The 18,677-nt window shown below is 38.4% G+C and overlaps 1 protein-coding gene across 4 annotated transcripts in view; it reads right to left on the bottom strand.

Moving 5' to 3' along the window:
- Nucleotides 1-18,677, bottom strand: part of Fmn1 (formin 1) — a 434,422-nt gene that overhangs the window by 125,566 nt on the left and 290,179 nt on the right. For all 4 annotated transcript variants that reach the window (XM_045156457.1, XM_045156456.1, XM_004669715.2 and 1 more), the window contains one exon: nucleotides 13,073-13,193. In XM_045156457.1, coding sequence (XP_045012392.1) covers nucleotides 13,073-13,193 — 121 coding nt within the window. The remainder of the gene's footprint in view (nucleotides 1-13,072; nucleotides 13,194-18,677) is intronic.

The following is an 18,677-nucleotide window of genomic DNA, read 5'->3' as shown; positions in this document are numbered from 1 at the left end:
GATTTGGAAAGCAATGGAGATGGGAAGTCAAAGATAATAGCATTTCCTATGCTTGTATTGTGCAAAGAGAGTTCTTTCATGTGGCTCTGTAAATTCACCCAAAATCACTGGAGCAATAGTCCCACTCTCATTTTCAGACAATAATACAGAACTGTGAGGCAACAAAAAGACCTGCCAAGGGTTACAAAGCTTGTGAAAAAAGGATTTGAAAGCAGGACTTTTGACTCAGGCTTCTCCCTAAAAGTAGATTTTATTTGGTTTCTTGCCAAAGGCAAGGTGGGGGAAACCAAAATAAATACCATTAACCATGCTGATTTACAAATAGTGGGTGAGACAGACTGTGAGCTGAGAAGAAGAGAGCAGGACAGCATAAGCCCTCCTTCTCACCTAGAGACATCAGTCATGGCTTCAAAGGAAAACACAAACTCTTCCATTAATGAAATGGATGAATTAAGTTTCAGTTGCAGCATCCCCTCTCCTTTCTATATGACCTGTCTTTGAAGGCTCTCCATTTGGGAAACGTATGACCTTTACCCACCACGCTGCCCTTGATTGAATGCTTTGCTTCAAAAGTCACCACGCTGTTCAGCATTTTACACCCACTGCCTTTCTGAAATACTTATCCCAGTTCCTTAAGATCTGTTTTGTTGGAATCATTTTACAAAAGTAAATCATATCAAGGTTTTTAGAAATTATTTCTAGTACTTTGCTTGGAAGACTAAATATTTTTACCACCATGGCAACATGGTCAGGACTCTGGCTAATGTATCCATTCTTGTACCAGAGTTCATACTTAGTCAACTACTATCATGGACAAATGGGCTGCAAAGGAGGGAGGAACTAATAAATTAGGCACGGTCAATAATCATTCAAGTCAGCTCTTCTGGTGCTTCCTAAAAGGTGATACATGAGTCAGATTTGTACTAATGTATCATTTTCCCCATCTCTTGTAAGACACACCAATGTGTACTAAACAAGCTTCAAACTGGCTGGCCTGAGTGAGTTTAAGTACTGCCCTCATCATCTGCATCGTTCTTTACATACCACCTCACCTGGATCTTCCAGGATTCCTCAGCATCAGGAAGGGTAGGGTGTAATCCTTAACCATTGTTTCAGCTGAGTTTTGAGAGCTTAATGTGTCAAAGTTGCATAGCTTATCATGTAGTTGGTAAGTGGCAGGACTCCTCAATCCCAATCCAGAACTACTTTCAATATCCTGTGCCATTAGGACTTAACTAATATTTACAAATAAGATGATTTATTGTTATTGTTACTGGTATGCATATTTATCAAAGTTACAAACATACCTACTTCAAAGAATAAATGCACACTAAGGACAGCATTTCCTTATCTCCATCCCACCATTGCTTTTCTCTGAAGTGGAAAATATTTTTACCAACTTAATTTGATTATTATTATTATTTTAAATTTTATTTATTTATTTATTTATTTGAGAGCGACAGACCCAGAGAGAAAGACAGATAGAGGGAGAGAGAGAGAACGGGCGCTCCAGGGCTTCCAGCCACTGCAAACGAACTCCAGATGCGTGTGCCCCCTTGTGCATCTGGCTAACGTGGGACCTGGGGAACCGAGCCTCGAACCGGGGTCCTTAAGCTTCACAGGCAAGCGGTTAACCGCTAAGCCATCTCTCCAGCCCAATTTGATTATTTTAAAAATAAATTTAAATAATTTTATTTATTTGCAAGCAGGAAGAGAGAGAGGGGGAGAGAATGGGTGCACCAGGGCCCTTAGCTGCTGCAAACAAAGCCCAGATGCATGTGCCACTTTGCGCACCTGGCTTTACGTGGGTTCTGAGGAATCAAATCCAGGTTGTTAGGCTTTGCAGGCAAGCACCTTAACCTTGAGTCCTCTCTCCAGCCCTAGTATGATTATTTTAGTACTTCATTGCATACTGCTAATAATTTTATACAGATACTGTTTGTGTGCTGTAAATAATGCAAATAATGTACCTTTCTAGCCTCCACTCTCACCTCTTGACCTCTGTCATCCCATGGCCTTCCTCCTAAACTTTCAAAATTATTTTTTCCTATGAGCTTAATCAATGAACATTTATTGGCAACTAAATAATTTTCTTGTTATTCTTTTGATATTCAGACACTCCCTGTGCATTAAATGATTGTTCCTTAGGACTCTCCGGTGACAGTCCTTTGACCTAATTAAATCTGGAATGCTTTCTCTCTATGTTTGCCTGTCATCCGGGGCTGTCCTGGAGAATCTTCTCCATTGGGCCTTTTATTTTCTTTGACCCATGTCTTGTGGCTTAATGGTATGGTACATTCTCCAGTAGAATTCGGAAGATGACTGCACGGAGATCAGCTTGTGAAAATGTATGAAATCTGCCCTTACATCTGATTAATGGTATAGTGGTAAAAGAATCCAGACTGGGAATCACTTTCCTCCAGAATTCAGATCTACCTTCAGCTTTCAGTGAGTTGCGTCTTAATCCTCTGCATATTTCCCTTCTTATATACTGCCCACCTGCCCATCCACCTTCTTCTAGCTTCTTTTTTTGTCCTAAGCATTCAAGATGTTTTAATTTTGGCATATATCTACCTTACTTGCTCAAACTTGTATCAACTTGAACTTTGCAAAATCATAAAAAAAAAACCTCTTATTGGTTATCTGGGAAAATCTTTTGATTGACTTATGTATGAATATGTATACATTTTTATTTAGGTATGAATGATGCATGGATTTGTGGTACACATGAATCATAAAGTAAAACTTGGGTTGCTTCTCACCTTCCACCACTCCTGAGTTACAGTTTTTGCTTGATTACCCACACATGTTCCTCTTCTATCTCTCTCTCTTCTTCTCTCCCTCCCTCCCTTCTTTCTTTCTTCTTTTATTCTTTTTCTTCTTTCGAGCTTCAGGTATTCTCTGTGCTATTGATTCTATGTTTTTAAAAGAACTCTGTACTACTGAATGCTCAATCATTCTCTAAAGTTCTCCAAAAGTTTTCATAAATGATTTTCCTCCTCTTACTAGAACCATACTATTTGTGGATCATGTTCAAATGCATAATTAAAGAAAACATTAACTTTCATGAAACAATCTGGTTCATATCTTTCTTTGTTTGTTTGTTTCTTTTTCTCACAGGAAATACTTATACTTTTATAGAGAGAAAGCCACTTGACAACACCAGGTGGCAGAAGTCATTTGTGCTATACTCAGGGCTTGTGGCCATCACAGGAAGAAGAGCAGTCAAGTCCTAGGAAGTGACTTTACCTTCTTCATCTAAACTCCACCACATGTAATACCAACAAACAGAAGAGATATCAAGGGCATAAAAACTACACAAGTTGCCTAGGAATAGCTCCTTAGTTCTCTGCTATTAGTCTCCTATCAAACTGGCTTGTTTATATTTTGGGTCATGAAGGTTAAAAATATAGGTTTGGCCAATGCCAGATAGAAGCACAGACAGAAGTAGAGAAAGAAGTTCAGTGGTTACAGCAGACTCAGGAACCTGCCTAAAGTCAATGTTATTAATATCTTTGGTTACATTAGAAGATGAACTAAGAAGTCAGGTTTACTTGTCACACAATCCTATTATTATTGCTTAAGTAGTGGCCTACAAATGGTCAAAGAATAAGCCATGACATAGAACAGTAGTACAAGCTTTGCCATTGGAGAAATGTATTTCAAATACCACCTTTGCCACTGATAGTAAAGTTGCCTCAACTTCTTTACTGCTATAGTGCAGGCAATGTGCTGACTTTGAAGTAAAGAAACGATGTAACCAGATTTACTGGTGTTTATTATTAAACAGTTTACCTGTGTCATTGGTGATGGTGAAAATGGACATGCATTATACTTTTAAGCATATTTACAGACCTTGTGTCCCTGTCCACATTACCAAGGAGGAGAATTTTGTCACCAGCATGGTTTAGAATTCTTGGTGTATGGTGACAATAAAAAGTGATCCAAAATGTAGTGTGCTGACACATGCCTTTAGTACCAGAACTTGGAAGGCTGATGTAGGTAGAACTGTCATGAATTTGATGCCAGCCTGAGACAACATAGTGAATTCCATGTTATCCTGGATTAGAGTGAGACCCTACCTTGAAAAACCAACAAACAAACAAACAAAAAAAGAAGTGAAACCAACATGCTTTTAAATTGTCTATAGACATGCCAAATAAAAAATGGTGTGTCAAGTTAGATTTGAATTTGAGATATACAACAAATAGCTTTATAGTGTGTGTCCTATGCAATCTCATTAATCTACTAACTTGTAATGAATTATTGACTAAGACTTGAATTTAAAAAATTTTAATTTAAAAATTACATATGCAGTTACTATACCAGGGTGCACTTATAGTGAAAAAGCAATCCCTAATTTATCCAAATTTCAAATTTTACTTGGACTTTGTATATTTTATTGTTTTTGTTTTTGTTTTTCGAGGTAGGGTTTCACTGTAGTCCAGGCTTACCTGGAATTCACTATGTAGTTTCAGGATGGCCTTGAACTCATGGCAATCCTCCTACCTTTGCCTCTTGAGTGCTGGGATTAAAGACCTGCGCCACCACGCCTGGAAACTTTGTATATTTTACTTAATAAATTTGTTGACCCCAAGGAGAAGGGATGGCAACAACAACAAACATCCTTTAAATCATTGCTTCTGCTTTATAAGACTGTATCAATAAGTAATGATTGGGGATCTATAGCATTGACTTAGTCTGATGTGTGAAACCTTAACATTAGAACAGTGGACACATGTGACAATTCCTATGGCAGAGGAACTAATGTGGCTACAGGAAGTCCAGAGTCAAGCAAGGCAGTGAAGAGGCAAATTTTCATGAAAGAATAGAACAGGGAAGTGGGAAAAAAGGAATCCTTCCCACAGTGACAGGAACTTGAATATTCACTAGCAGACTGCCAGTACCAGTTAGCAGTGTCCCTCCTTACCTCTGTTTTTGTTTTAAATTAATTATTTATTTATTTTCAAGCAGAGAGAGAAAAGAGACAAACACAGAGAGAGAGGGAATGGGTGCAATAGGGCCTCTAGCCACTGCAAATGAACTCCAGGCATATGTGCCCTATGTACATCTGACTTATGTGGGTCCTGGGGAATTGAACCTGGGTCCTTTGGCTTCTCAGGCAAGTGCCTGAACCACTAAGACATCTCTCTAGCTCTCTCCTTACTTCTTGCCAACAACTTTCTATTAACTGCCATAAAACCAAGAAGACAGCATGAATTATCACAAGTAAAAGTCCACAGAGCTGAGTCTCCATCCCCTGTCCAGATAGTCTCACTCTCTCCCACCTTATTAATATAATCCTAGTAATTTGCTGACCAAGGCACTTATTAATTTGTTTTTAAAAATTTATTTATTTATTTGACAGAGAAAAAGAGGGAGTAGAGACAGGGAGAGAGAGAGAGAGAGAGAGAGAGAGAAAGAGAGAGAGAGAGAGGGAGGGAGAGAGAAAGAGAGAATGGGTGTGCCAGGATCTCCAGCCACTGCAAACGAACTTCACACATGTGCACCCTCTTGTGCATCTCGCTAACATGGGTCCTGGGGAATTGAACCTGGGTCCTTTGGCTTTGCAGGCAAATGCCTTAACTGCTAAGCCATTCCTACACCCCTTGTTTACTAATTTAAATGAGATAACTGGCAAAGGAGGCTGTTGTTACTACTTTGCAGGACAGAGCATAGCCAGTTTAGTATTTAGTGTGTGGCTTTAAAAACAATATTTTTGTACTGTATAAAACTGTTTGATTCAGTGAATGAATATTAGAAATGACATTGACTTTTCCTTAATCCTTAATCTCACTCTTCTATCCAACTATATATTATTGGGAGGTAACTATAACTTATGTTTTTAAACAAAGTTATAATTATAAAAATGACACACACATATTCAGTTAATTAAACTATTTTTTATTATGCCATTCTATGCCATTATTATAAATTATATTTTAAATTATATGAGTGTTGTTTAACTGGTACTTCTTTGGAAAAAAGAAAGACATTAAATGAATGGGCTCAATCTGTCCCCTTCATGTGACATACTGATCACAGTTTAGAAAACCTATAGAAGATTAATATTTCTTGAAATTAGTTTCATGTGTGAATTTTCATCTTTTTGTAATTTTGTAATTAGGATTTTTGAGGTAGAAGGCTCAAGTTATGGTTTTGTACACACACAAAAAAGATTACCTGGGATGTCTAGGCTAACCTGCTACTCCATAAAACAAGGCCATGTGTATTAAAAATGCCTATGAATGGGATAGATAAGCTTCAGTATGAATCAATGTAGAAAGATTTGCACTCTTAAAACTTAAGATATGTGTTATATATATATGTTTATTTATTTACTTATTTATTTGAGAGCGACAGACAGCAACAGAAAGAGGCAGATACAGAGAAAGAATGGGCACACCAGGGCCTCCAGCCACTGCAAACAAACTCCAGACATATGCGTGCCCTTGTGCATCTGGCTACGTGGGTCCTGGGGAACCGAGCCTCGAACCAGGGTCCTTAGGCTTCACAGGCAAGTGCTTAACCACTAAGCCATCTCTCCAGTCCTAAAATGAGTATTTTTAAATTTACTGAATGCTTGAACTGTGAATTTCACCCAGCATCTCATTTAGGGAAGTCTTAAAAGGGTTGGCAAAGGAAGATAAACATTTCTAGGAGAAACATTCATAGTGATAACAGACAGCAAAAAAGTCAACAGAGCACTGCCTTTCCATAACTGTACAAGTATAATCTCAAACATTTCTAAATGGTACATGAGAAAGAACATGTTCAAGTATATAGTCTTAAATATTTAGAGAACAAGATATAATCAGAATTATCATAAAGGATATACATGTGAACTTGCATCTCAGCCAACATTCTCAAATGAGTTTGAGTATCTTGTAGAGTTCACTGCTCATTACATTTTTTCAACATGTGATAACAGGGCTAATGATGCTTTGTTTTCAAAGAAGGATGTGGGGATTAGTGAGTTTATTACAAAGCTCAACCTTACTGAGAGTTGGTAGTAAGAAGATGCGGTTAGCTAAAAGGGCAATTTGACATTATTTTTTTGGTAAGTTTTCCAAAATGTACTGGCTTTTCAGCATCTATCTAAAGTGTTCCCGTCTCATTTTCAAATTGTAAAAAAAAATAATTTAGCTTTGTTATTTTATAGTCAGAATGAATTTTTCATAATGACATTCTATCACAGGATCATGCCAAACAAATCAATATTGGGAGTGGAAGGAGATGATACTAGAATGATTTCAAATTCCACTAGTGTTACTTATCTTGAGTTTGAGACATCAAGACATCAAGGGAAGATGTGTCCATTTTAATGGGTAAAGCTCAGCAGGGGTGATGTACTCAAGAGAGTATTCAAAGCAGTATCACTGAGTGTGGTCACTGTCTGTCTATTAAGTCACTCAGTAGATGATCACGTAACTATCAAATGTACTTCTGAGCTGAAAACTTTGATAACAATATCAATGATTCTTCATTGGGAACCGTATCACACAGAACATACTGTCTCTTAAATATATTTAGTGACAGAAAAATAAAACCAATGTTTCACGATGTTTTGAACAGTATTAAACCTTATATAAAAAACAAAAAATAGGGCTGGAGAGATTGCTGAATGGTTAAGGCACTTGCTTGCAAACCCTAAGGACCCAGGTTTGATTCTCAAGGTCACACGTAAACCAAAAGTACAGCACATGCATCTGGAGTTTGTTTGCAGTGGCTACAGGCATTGGCATTCCCATCCTCACTCTTTCTGTCTCTTTTCCTCTATCTCAAATAAGTAAATAAGTACAAAATACAAAACTTAAAAGCTAAAGAATTTCTCAGAGTCTTTAATAATCACACATCAAGCAGACCCATATAATTTTGGACATAGAACATGGTGGTGCTTATTTGCCTATAGGCATTTCACATACCACTTGGGCAACCCTCTATATATGGCCTCAGTGATACTGTGACTGTGTATGCTTGTAGGTAGGGGCCAGTATTAGGAGGCACAATCAGAAAGGAGGATCCAAGGCATGGTGTATTTATTTTCAATTTCCATTATAACAAATTAGCACCCACAAGTGGCTTAAAACAACATACATATATCTTGTAGTTCTGCATGTTAGAGCTCTGACATGTATAATACTAGGTTGAAGTTGTGGTGTTGACAGGGCTGAGTTCTCTTTTTCATGCTGTAGGAAGAATCTGTTCCTTCCCTTTCCCGGTTCTACAGGCTTCACATGTTCCTTGGCCCACTGCCCATTTCCTCTATCTTCAAAGCCAACAGCACAGCCCTCTGATCGTTCTTCTGTAGTTCTATCATCCTCTGATCACAGCCTGGGAAGGTCTTCAGCTTTTACAGATTCATGTAATCAGATTACTTCCACTTGGACAGGCCAGAATAATCTTCCCATGTTCACATTTGCAAAGTCCCTTGTTGCCATGTAAGGTAGCATAACCAAAGACTTTAGGGATTAGGCTTGAACATCACTGAGGACCATTATTAAGTGTGTCACATATGGGCTGGCAAGAGTACCTTGAGAGTTCTAGCCAACAAGGTCAAGGAGTATGGAGGAAACTATTTCTGATGTTTATAATTTCTCAACTATTTCATTTTTTCTCTTTTCTCCTTTTTATTTTTTTTATGAGAGAGAGAGAGAGAATTGGCATGCCAGGGCCTCCAGCCACTGGAATCAAACTCCAGATGCCTGTACCACCTTGTGCTCATTTGTCAGCTTGTGCATCTGTGTTATGTGGGTTCTGGGGAGTTGAACCTGGGTCTTGGCTTTGCAGGCAAGCACCTTAATGCTAAGCCATCTCTCCAGTGCCTCTACTATTTCTTATTATATCCTAGTACAGGGAACTAAAAATCATTGTCTGATTGAAGGATATAAAATAAAGAAAGCATGAAGTCAAGAAATTGATTTTGGGGCTGGGGAGATGGCTTAGTGGTTAAGGCAGTTGCCTGTGAAGCTTAAGGACCCCAGTACCCACATAAGCCAGATGCACATGGAGGTGCATGCATCTGGAGTTCATTTGCAGTGGCTAGAGGCCCTGGCACAAGCATTCTCTCTCTCTCTCTCAAATAAAACAAAATGTTTAACAAGAACTTGGTTTTGCTTTCATAATGTGGAAGAAGAAGCACAAGAACTCCAGGATCTAGATACTTCACAACCACACTCTGCTGGCTCTTCACCAGTGTGGACAGATTTTATAGGTTGTGTATTTTTGAGTAAAATGTACCTCTAATTGTTTTTACTGAAGCTTACTTCACTAAAGACCCACAAATTAATTATTTTCCAGCATGCATGTGCTATATTGTCCAGTCTTACCAGTAAGAAAATGAAATTTTTTTGCAACAACTCACTCTGTACCCCAGATGGCCCCAAACTCATAGCAATTCTCTGGCTTCAGCCTCCCAAGTGCTGAGGTTATATGCATGATCCACCTGACCAGTTGAAAATGAATATATATATATTTTTTAATTTTTTGTTCAATTTTATTTATTTATTTGAGAGTGCCAGAGAGAGAAAGAGGCAGATAGATAGATAGATAGATAGATAGATAGATAGATAGATAGATAGATAGATAGAGAGAATGGGCATGCCAGGGCTTCCAGCCACTGCAAATGAACTCCAGATGCATGTGCCCCCTTGTGCATCTGGCTAACGTGGGTCCTGGAGAATCGAGCCTCGAACTGGGGTCCTTAGGTTTCACAGGCAAGCACTTAACTGCTAAGCCATCTCTCCAGCCCGAAAATGAATATATTTTTGTTGAAAATTTTGGCATTGAGGGTTGAACTCAGGGCTTTGCCTACGCTAAGCACACACCTGGCCACTGAGCTACAAGCTTTTCCCCAAAAAACATGTTTTATGGTTATGCTACTTAATAAGATCTTACTTTCACTAAACTAGTAAAAGGACACCTCTGACTCCAAATCCTGGGTTCTTAAGAATATAAAAGCTGTCACCCATTTATGTGTTGATTAATCTGACCCTGTTTTCCCCTTCCTATCATCGACCTGAAGTGACCTTGTTCCTGTATCTCTGTCTGGTCTCAGAGTCCACACAGGCAGTTCTGAAAACACACACACACACACACACACACACACACACACACACACACTCTGTTAAGAACTCTCTCAATCATTCATTCCTCAGGGAGCTTCATGTTTTGAATATGTTTGTCTTTCTGAATTCTGATTTCTAATATAGTAGGAAAACATCCAGGGCAGAGGTAGGAACTGAATCATGTCTTATCAAGGAACTGAATACATGTCTTAGAGTCAGGTTTAGATTCTAAACATGGATAGTTTGTCACCTGTGAGAAAATGGGCTGATACCTTTAGTACCAGAACTTTAGCTTCCTTACCTCATGAGAGATCAAAAATAATATTGGCTTTAATAGGATTATTGTAAAGATTAAAATACATGGTATCCATAAAGCACCTGATAAATCACACAATAAATTATACTTAATAGTGTTATGAATTCTTTCAGTGTGCATGTGCATAAAAATGCTCTTCAAAGTTCTGTCATTATGTATGATACTTGTTGATGATCTCTGCTTACATCAGTGGCATATGCATGGCCCTCAGCTGTAGGTTAAACTCGCATCTTTTTTCACTAAGGTGTGGTTAACACTACTCAAAAATATTTTCTTCTAAAGGATTGTGTCATGTCTATCTAGAGAAGGGGTGCCTGATACCACTTGAAATTTGCTAATCACATCTGTTTTAGCTTTAGACATTTTCTGGGATATTGCCAGCAGCTTTGACGTTTAATGGCTACAATAAACCTCAAAGCCTCATCAAACTATGTTGTATGTGTGAAAATTATGTCCTCTTCAATTAAACATTCAATTTTGGTTCACACCAAGGCATTATGGAAAGGGAGGTGAAACTTGAATGAGAATGCAAGATGAAACAGACCGACATGATTCTGGCCATCTTGCCAGCTGCACTTAGAAGCAAAAGAAATTCATTAGAGAACCCAGGGTCTGTATTTTCTTTAAATATTTACTGGGCACCTTTCATGTGTTAAAAACACTGGCATCTCTAAAGATTAGCAGGGCATTTTTGTTTAAATATTCAACGTGTGTGGGGTATGTGAGGGGTGTTCCCTCTTTGCTTTTGTGGTATTTCATATCTTTTGGAGAAGCCTAGTTTAAGGAGGGAAAATAATCAAGGCTATGTTAAGCTTACCTTCCTCAGAATGCTCCATCAACTGCAGCAGTCTATACAGTTCCTGGGATTTGGCTGAGGAAAGTGTCAGGAGGATGGAGAGGGCAGAATGACATGTAGCAGCACCCTTGAAGGTGCCCTGGGGAACCTGCACCTCCACTCTCCTAAACCTCTCCTTTTATCCTGAGGTATCCATCATCCAGCTCATAAGGACAACCACCAGGATGGCAGGGAAGCAGGCAGCGCCAGGGAGGAGAAGGGAAGATCAAACAGAGATCAGGTTTCTTCTCAAATATCTACATGAAGGGTCAGGCTAAGTGCTTTCCAAGGGCAGGGAGATGGCAAGATGGACAGTGACGGACGGCCCACAGTGTCACTGCGCTGGATCTTCAACATCCCCCTCTGCCCGTGCTGCCATGGGTGATGGAGAAGACTCCAAGGGATGGCTCATCTTGCTCTATTATTATATGGACTCTGCCCTTATTCTAGACATGGATAAAATTATTATCTCCTGATGATAAAGTACAAGGACTTCAATTTCATGATCATATTCCTGAACCAAGTACCCATTTGATTGAATTCGCTCTCTTAACCACATCAACAGGAGGTGTGGGGGGGCAACACACACCCTCCTTTAAAAATAATTTACAAGGTAAAAATATTCACTTGTAATCACTATCCTTACTTAAGCAAGTTTTATGCCTAAAGTAAAAACAAATGGCTCTCCTTTCCACTGGGAGCAGACCTTTCCCACTTTGCTTCCACCTCAAGGGTGTCTCAAGCCTAAGAGTAAGTTTTCTGAGTACTCTTTCACAATAAACATTTTTAAAATGTTTATTTTATGTCTTAGTGTAAAAATATTCCTAGTTGAAGCTCTTCATTTCCTCAAGCTCTCCTTTTGGCACCAGAGGCTCCATTTCCACATTAATACACTCCCTAAACCCTACATAGAACTCTTCAGTTGGAGTTGCACAAGCTCCATGGCAAGTATTTATATTCCTGGACAAGGAAATGTCTCCACAACAAACAACAGAACTCTCAAGATGCCAAAGGAAAATTCCAGCCCAAGAGAGATATACCTTTTTAAAATGCCAAAAAGGGGCATTCACATACTAGAATACAATGTTTACTGAGGTCTTATCATTATCAGAGTATTAAAGAAACCAAACATAGAACTGTGATGTGTACCTGTATGTGGAAAGCATTTATCTTCATATACTTATATAAGCACAACAAAATAAGCTGAGAAAACACATAAGCTGAACCTGATTAGAAGTATAAAACCTCTGCTTCTGACTACATGAAGACTGTTTCTCTGTGTCAGTTTTCTCATTTCTAAAATAGGTTTAATATAGTTCCTGCTGTGCTGGAGAGATGACGGCTCAGACATTTGCCTGAAAAGTCTAAAGACTTGGGTTCAATTCCCCAATACCCATGTAAAGCCAGATGAACAGGGTGGTGTATGTATCTGGAGTTCATTAGCAGTGGCTGGAGGCACTGGCACAACCATTCTGATTCTCTCTCCACCCTCCTTGAAAATAAATTTAAAAAATTTAAAATATGTAATTCCTGCTTGTTGAAGTTAATATAAGAGTGATATGAGAAGACAATGTGCTTCAAATAAATGACTGCCATTATCATTAAAGTTATAACTATTGGATGTCAGAAAATACATACATGTCAAGATGCAGACATAGAAAGCAAACAATCAGCATACAAGGAATGTCAGTGCAGCAGATCATTCCTGGAAATGGAACTATTCACATGGGATGAAACAGACCATAAGTGAACTCTACCCCGTGCCAGTTCCACTCTGTGAGCCAAGCTTAAATGATTCTTTGTAAAAAAAAGTAATCGTAACTATTATCATAATGACAGAACAGTTTCTGTTACCTTCTAGTTGCCTCTTCAGTTTTCTTAAATCTTTTATGAGGTCCTCAAACTTGACTTGGGAGGCCAGAAAGAAATCTTGTGGTTCAGGCAGAGGGAAAACACTCTTTTCCGTTCCAGCTTCCTAAAAGATATGGTAAACAAAAGTATATGCTACTTCCCACTTGTCACTTTCAGTTGAAATTCCAAAGCATCCATCAGAAAAAAAAAGTTCAGGTGCATGCACACATGTGAACAATGATAATGTACTGATGTTAGTCCTAAATTGGGACTTGCTACATTGAACTGCTCTCATATCTCTCACATTATCCTTTTGGTTTTACTAGAATTTAGGTCAACTGTGGATGGCATGGGCTATTTTTCTGTTTTATCCTATGACCCAAAGAAGAAACTGTCAGGTATTTCATGGTCTTGAACACTCCATTCCCTTGGAAGAAGATACAGCAGAAATACACGAGAGCACTTAAAGTCCTTGTGTGAACTGCACATGCCAGCAATTAGATAATTCACTGAGGATGTGCCAGTGGATGTGGATGGGATAAGGAAGCACTGTGTGAAAGATGCCTCCCCTTCCCTTTGCCTTAATCCACCTTTCTCTGTAAATTAAGGCTCTGGGAATGTGTAGACAAAGTCTTTGTGTGTCTGTAAAGCTCGTCCAAATGTTGTTGGCTTACTGTAGGAGATATTTACTAAGGGCAGGGCTGGGGTATGGTTTTGACCTAATAGAGAATGTAAGCTATGACTAAAGTAAGAAACAGAAACTTCTGGAACACTGAAACATACATGGAGCTCTAAATATCTTGTACAGCACAGCCTGTTGCTCCCGTGTTAAGGTAAGCGTTTCACCTTGCACACTGCAGACAGTATTTAGTTGCTGCCCTCTCTGCACACACTTCTTCACATTCCATCTTTCTTGCAGCCATTAGGACTGATTCCAAATGCTGATGGTGCTTTACAAGGCTCCTTATGATCTGGCCTCGGTATCACCAGCCTGCTTTCTACCTTCTCTAAGGTCTTCCAGTCTCCAAGGTCCACCCCCAAGATTTCAGGAAATAAGAGAAAAAACTAGTCTTCTGCCTCAAGGCCCTTGTCTACAAAACTGTCCTTTTCCAACCCTTGATAAGTGACTGTACACCTTCTTGTTCATGTCCATCTTTCACATCTTAAAACCAATGTCACTTCCTCAAAGATTTTTCTTGAATTCCTGTCACTTGAGAATTTCTCTATTGTACTCCAACAGCCTCTGATATTTATCATTAGCACAATACTCATTGCTATTAACTTAAAAATTACAGTGTTAGCTGACATGTCCCGGATGTCACTAGGCATCCTCCATGGCAGGAAAGCTGTCTTGTACTTGATGTAGTATACAGTGTCTAGGTATATCAATATAAGCTGTTTTTGGTTGGTGGGCACCACAGAACACACCCTCTAAAATACTGCTTTGGAAGGTTTGCAGCTTCAACATGAGACATATAATTTTTAACCATATTTTTTAATGGTTTAAGGAATGCCTAAAGCCTGTTCTTTCCTTTAAGCCTTTTAGCTTTATCTGGGATGCTAGAAGATGGATTTCCTTATTTTATCAGAATATACTTATCTTTTCTACTTAATAAAGAACTGGTGTGTTAACTTAGTGCAAATACAAAGATGGAGAAGCATCTGAGATGCTTACTACAAAGCTCTACAGTGATTGACAGTGGAAGAACTAAGGCATAAGATCTCTACTTTCCAAACCTTGGCATCACACTCAGCCTTAGTTTCTTTTTGTTTGTTTTGTTTTCCCTAAACTAGAAGAAGAGAAAATGCAACTGAGCAAATCAGCCTGGTAGTGGCTCTGAAGGATGCTTGGAGTTGAAAAGGCATGGCTGTACTTGGCTTTCTTCACTCTCCACAGATCTATTCTTGGCCCCACCACTAGGCAGGAGCAACAGAAAGCTGAAAGCAGGACTCACCTTCATAATCACATGATAATCTGATCCTGTTGAGTGCAATGAATTCTGTAGAGTGAAAGCCAGGAGGGCAACCACACCAATGTGCAGTCAGTTTTTCTAGATGGGGCCCATTCCATATATTTAGCTATTCTTATTATAAGATTATCCTCCAAAAAGGCATTTTCACTGAGTCCTGTTCTCGAAAGCAGTTATATTTAATACATGGGCTGATTTCAGCCTTTCCACAGAACACATCTAACTCACTAGAAGCAACATTAGCAGGCAGATCTGCCCAACCAAACTAGACTTAGAATTCTGACCTGGCAGGATTGTTGGGAAGTTCTGCCACACAGTCTTCTGCCGTCAGAACCTGTGGTTATTCTTACATGCCTGTTGCTTGTAACCACCCTGGAGATCAACATTTGGCCGCCTCCAGAGCAAAGTTCTCGTGGTCTCACACCCTCTTTCTTATAGATGCCACTTATTACAATGCTGGGGATTTACATCATGGCTGACTCAGCGAGGGTTTATTGGACACCTATATTGTAGGCACCACAAACAGAAAACATGAATCTGGACCTCACGGAGCAATGCCAGGATGGCAGGCACTTATGAGTACCCACAGACACAGCAAATGACCTTTGGAGAGCTCCAAGTCAACAGGCTCCAGGCTTCACAGGCAAGGGCTTAAAAGATTCCCCTCAAAACTCAGAATGGGGCCAAAAACGTCATGGGAAAGGGGTCGTGTAAGATTGGATTACTTTTGATTATATCTTTTCCATTTTTACAAAAATAACAATGTTCATTATGTCTAATCATTGAACAAAACTAAAACAATTATAATCCTAATATCTAAAGTAGTCAAGCATCTTATGACATATTTTTGTAGGCTTTTCTGTTGTTAGAAATTGCCAATAATATATAGAAATCAGTGGCGAGAACTGACCAAACCTCAAACCTTTTAAGGACTGTCATGTATAGTTGATCAGTTCTTTCCTTTGTATGGTTTCTAGGTCCAATGATACTCACTTAACTATATATGCTATAAAGGCAGACTTTTATAACAATAACATGAAGATACCAAGGGCTTTTAAGCCATTTGCCTATAGACATATATCTATCTACAGGGGACATTTTCTTAATTCATAAACATATGCTAAGTGATCTAGCAAAAGCCCTGGAAATATGCATAAGTGTTCTAGGAATTTTTATCATATGGAAATAACTAAGAACGTATATCTCTGTTCTACTCATATTAATTAATTATTCTACCTAATAACAGCAAAAGACTAAAATATTTTAATAGGTGTCAGCTGGGAGACACAAAGTCAAATGAATTTTGTTAGAGTTACTCAGTGGAATAGAACTATTATAATTAAAATAGATAGCTGGCAAATTCTAACTTCTCATAATTTACCTGCTATGCAATCTGCAGTTTTTAAAAATAAAAAACAGCAAGTTATCTTTTTCTTATTGTTTCTGACGAGGTTATTATCTACAATGATGCATATGTCTTCCCAGTATATTATTTAGAAATTGTTTTCTGGGTCATTTTTGAGATACTAAAGTTTTTTTTTTTTTTTTAATTAGGAATGAAAGGGTTTTATTTTTTACTTATATGCATTTAATCATTCTCATTTTTCATGATTTTCTTCTTTAAATTGAAGGCTATAAGTGCACTTTGCAACTTCAAGATTAGAAAACTACACACACACATGCACACAGAGAGAGAGAGAGAGAAAGAGAGAGAAGGAGGGAGAAAAAGAAAAAAAAGGGAGGATGGGTACACCAGGGCCTCTAGCCATTGCAAACAAATTCCAGAAGCATGCACCCCTTTGTGCATCCGGCTTAACATGGGTACTGGGGAATCAAACTTGGGTTCTTAGGCTCTTTAGGCAAGCACCTTAACCATCTCTCTATCTCATCTTAGCCATCTCTCTATCCCCTTTATTAGATTTTCATTCATATATATATATATATATATATACACATATATGTATATATATTATGTATGTGTATATATATGTATATATATATTATGTATGTGTATATATATATTACAGTATATTTAGAATATTGCTGCATATCAAATCTTTAGAACTTTTTCACTTTGCATGAGTGACAGTCTGTATCCACTAAAAACTTCTCCTTATCCTGTTCTTTCAACCCCTGGCAACCATCATTCTATTTCCTATCCCTGTGAGTTGAGTACTTTAGAGATAATTTTGCAAGTGGACTATGTAGTATTTGCTATGTAGTATTTGCTCTCTATGATTGGGTTGTCTTTACTTAACATAATGTTCTCAACACTGATTCACACTCTAGCATATAACAGGATTTCCATCTTTTTATAACTGTATAATTTTCTTTCTTTTAAATATATTTTATTTATTTATTTGAGAGAGAGAGAGAAAGAGGCAGTGAGAAAGAGAGAGAGAGAGAGAAAGAGAGAGAGAATGGGCATGCCAGGGCCTCCATCAACTGCAAACAAACTCCAGATGCATGCACCCCCTGTGCATCTGGCTTATGTGTATCCTGAAGAGTTGAACTGGAATCCTTTGGCTTTGCAGGCAATTGCCTTAACCACTAAGCCATTTCTTCAGTCCATAACTGCATAATTTTCTGCTGACTGCATTTAGTATGATTTCTTTATCATTTATCTGTCAGTAGTCTTTTAAGTTGTTCCTAAGTCTTGGTATATAGTTACTAAATTCTACAATAAACATAAGAGTGCAAATATATTTTTGATATCCTGTTTTCAACAAATATACATTAATGGGAGATCGAGATTCCACAGCAGTTTTAATTGTAATTGTTTGATTAACCTCTTTAATGTTTTATGTATGTGCCAGTACCACTTTACATCCCTGTCAACCGTGCTCAAAGGTTCCCAATTCTCCCCATCCTAGCAGCTTTTTATTTTACCTACCTCTCTTCCTTCCTTTCTCTTTCCTTCCTTTCTTCTTCCTTCCTCTCTTCCTCCCTTCTTTCCTTCTCGCTCTCTTTCTTTCTTGTTCTTTCTTCTTTCTCATTCTCTCTCATTTTTGTATGTGTAGTATATGCATGTGTTCAGATGTGGTTCCTGTGTGCATCTGTGCAGAGGTCAGAAGAGGATGACACCAGGTGTCTTCTATCACTCTTCATTATTACTTTCTTGAGACAGAGTCTCTCGAGTTCCTTGTTTTTCAGTTAGACTGACTGACCAGTAAGCCCTAGTGATCATCTTGACTCTGTTCCCTTAGCACTGAGGTTAGAGGCATATTTGGTCACACCCCAATTTTTATGTGTGTGTGAAGATCAAACTCAGGTCCTCCTGTTTGCACAGCTGTAATCTTAACCACTGAGTCCTACTTTTTCATTTTTATAGTGGTCATCTTAACAGGTAGAAAGGATATTATACTGTGGTTTTGATTTATCTCTGATGCTTAGTGAACTTGACCATCTTTTCTTATACCTGGCAATCACTAGTGCATCTCTTTTTTTCCTTTAAAGTCCTTCTTTTGATGCTTAGTAAAATTATATAAATTTCTTTATAAAGTTCTACACTTTTCTCAGTAAATTTCTATTTTAACTACTTTAATTTATTTGAGAGAAAGGGAGGCAGAAAGAAGGAGGGAGAGAGAGAGAGAGAGAAAGAGAGAGAAAGAATGGGCACTCCAGGGCTTTTACTCCCT

This window comes from Jaculus jaculus, chromosome 8 (genome assembly GCF_020740685.1).
Source record: "Jaculus jaculus isolate mJacJac1 chromosome 8, mJacJac1.mat.Y.cur, whole genome shotgun sequence".
Taxonomy (NCBI): Eukaryota; Metazoa; Chordata; class Mammalia; order Rodentia; family Dipodidae; genus Jaculus; species Jaculus jaculus.
This window is presented reverse-complemented; position numbering and strand designations above follow the sequence as displayed.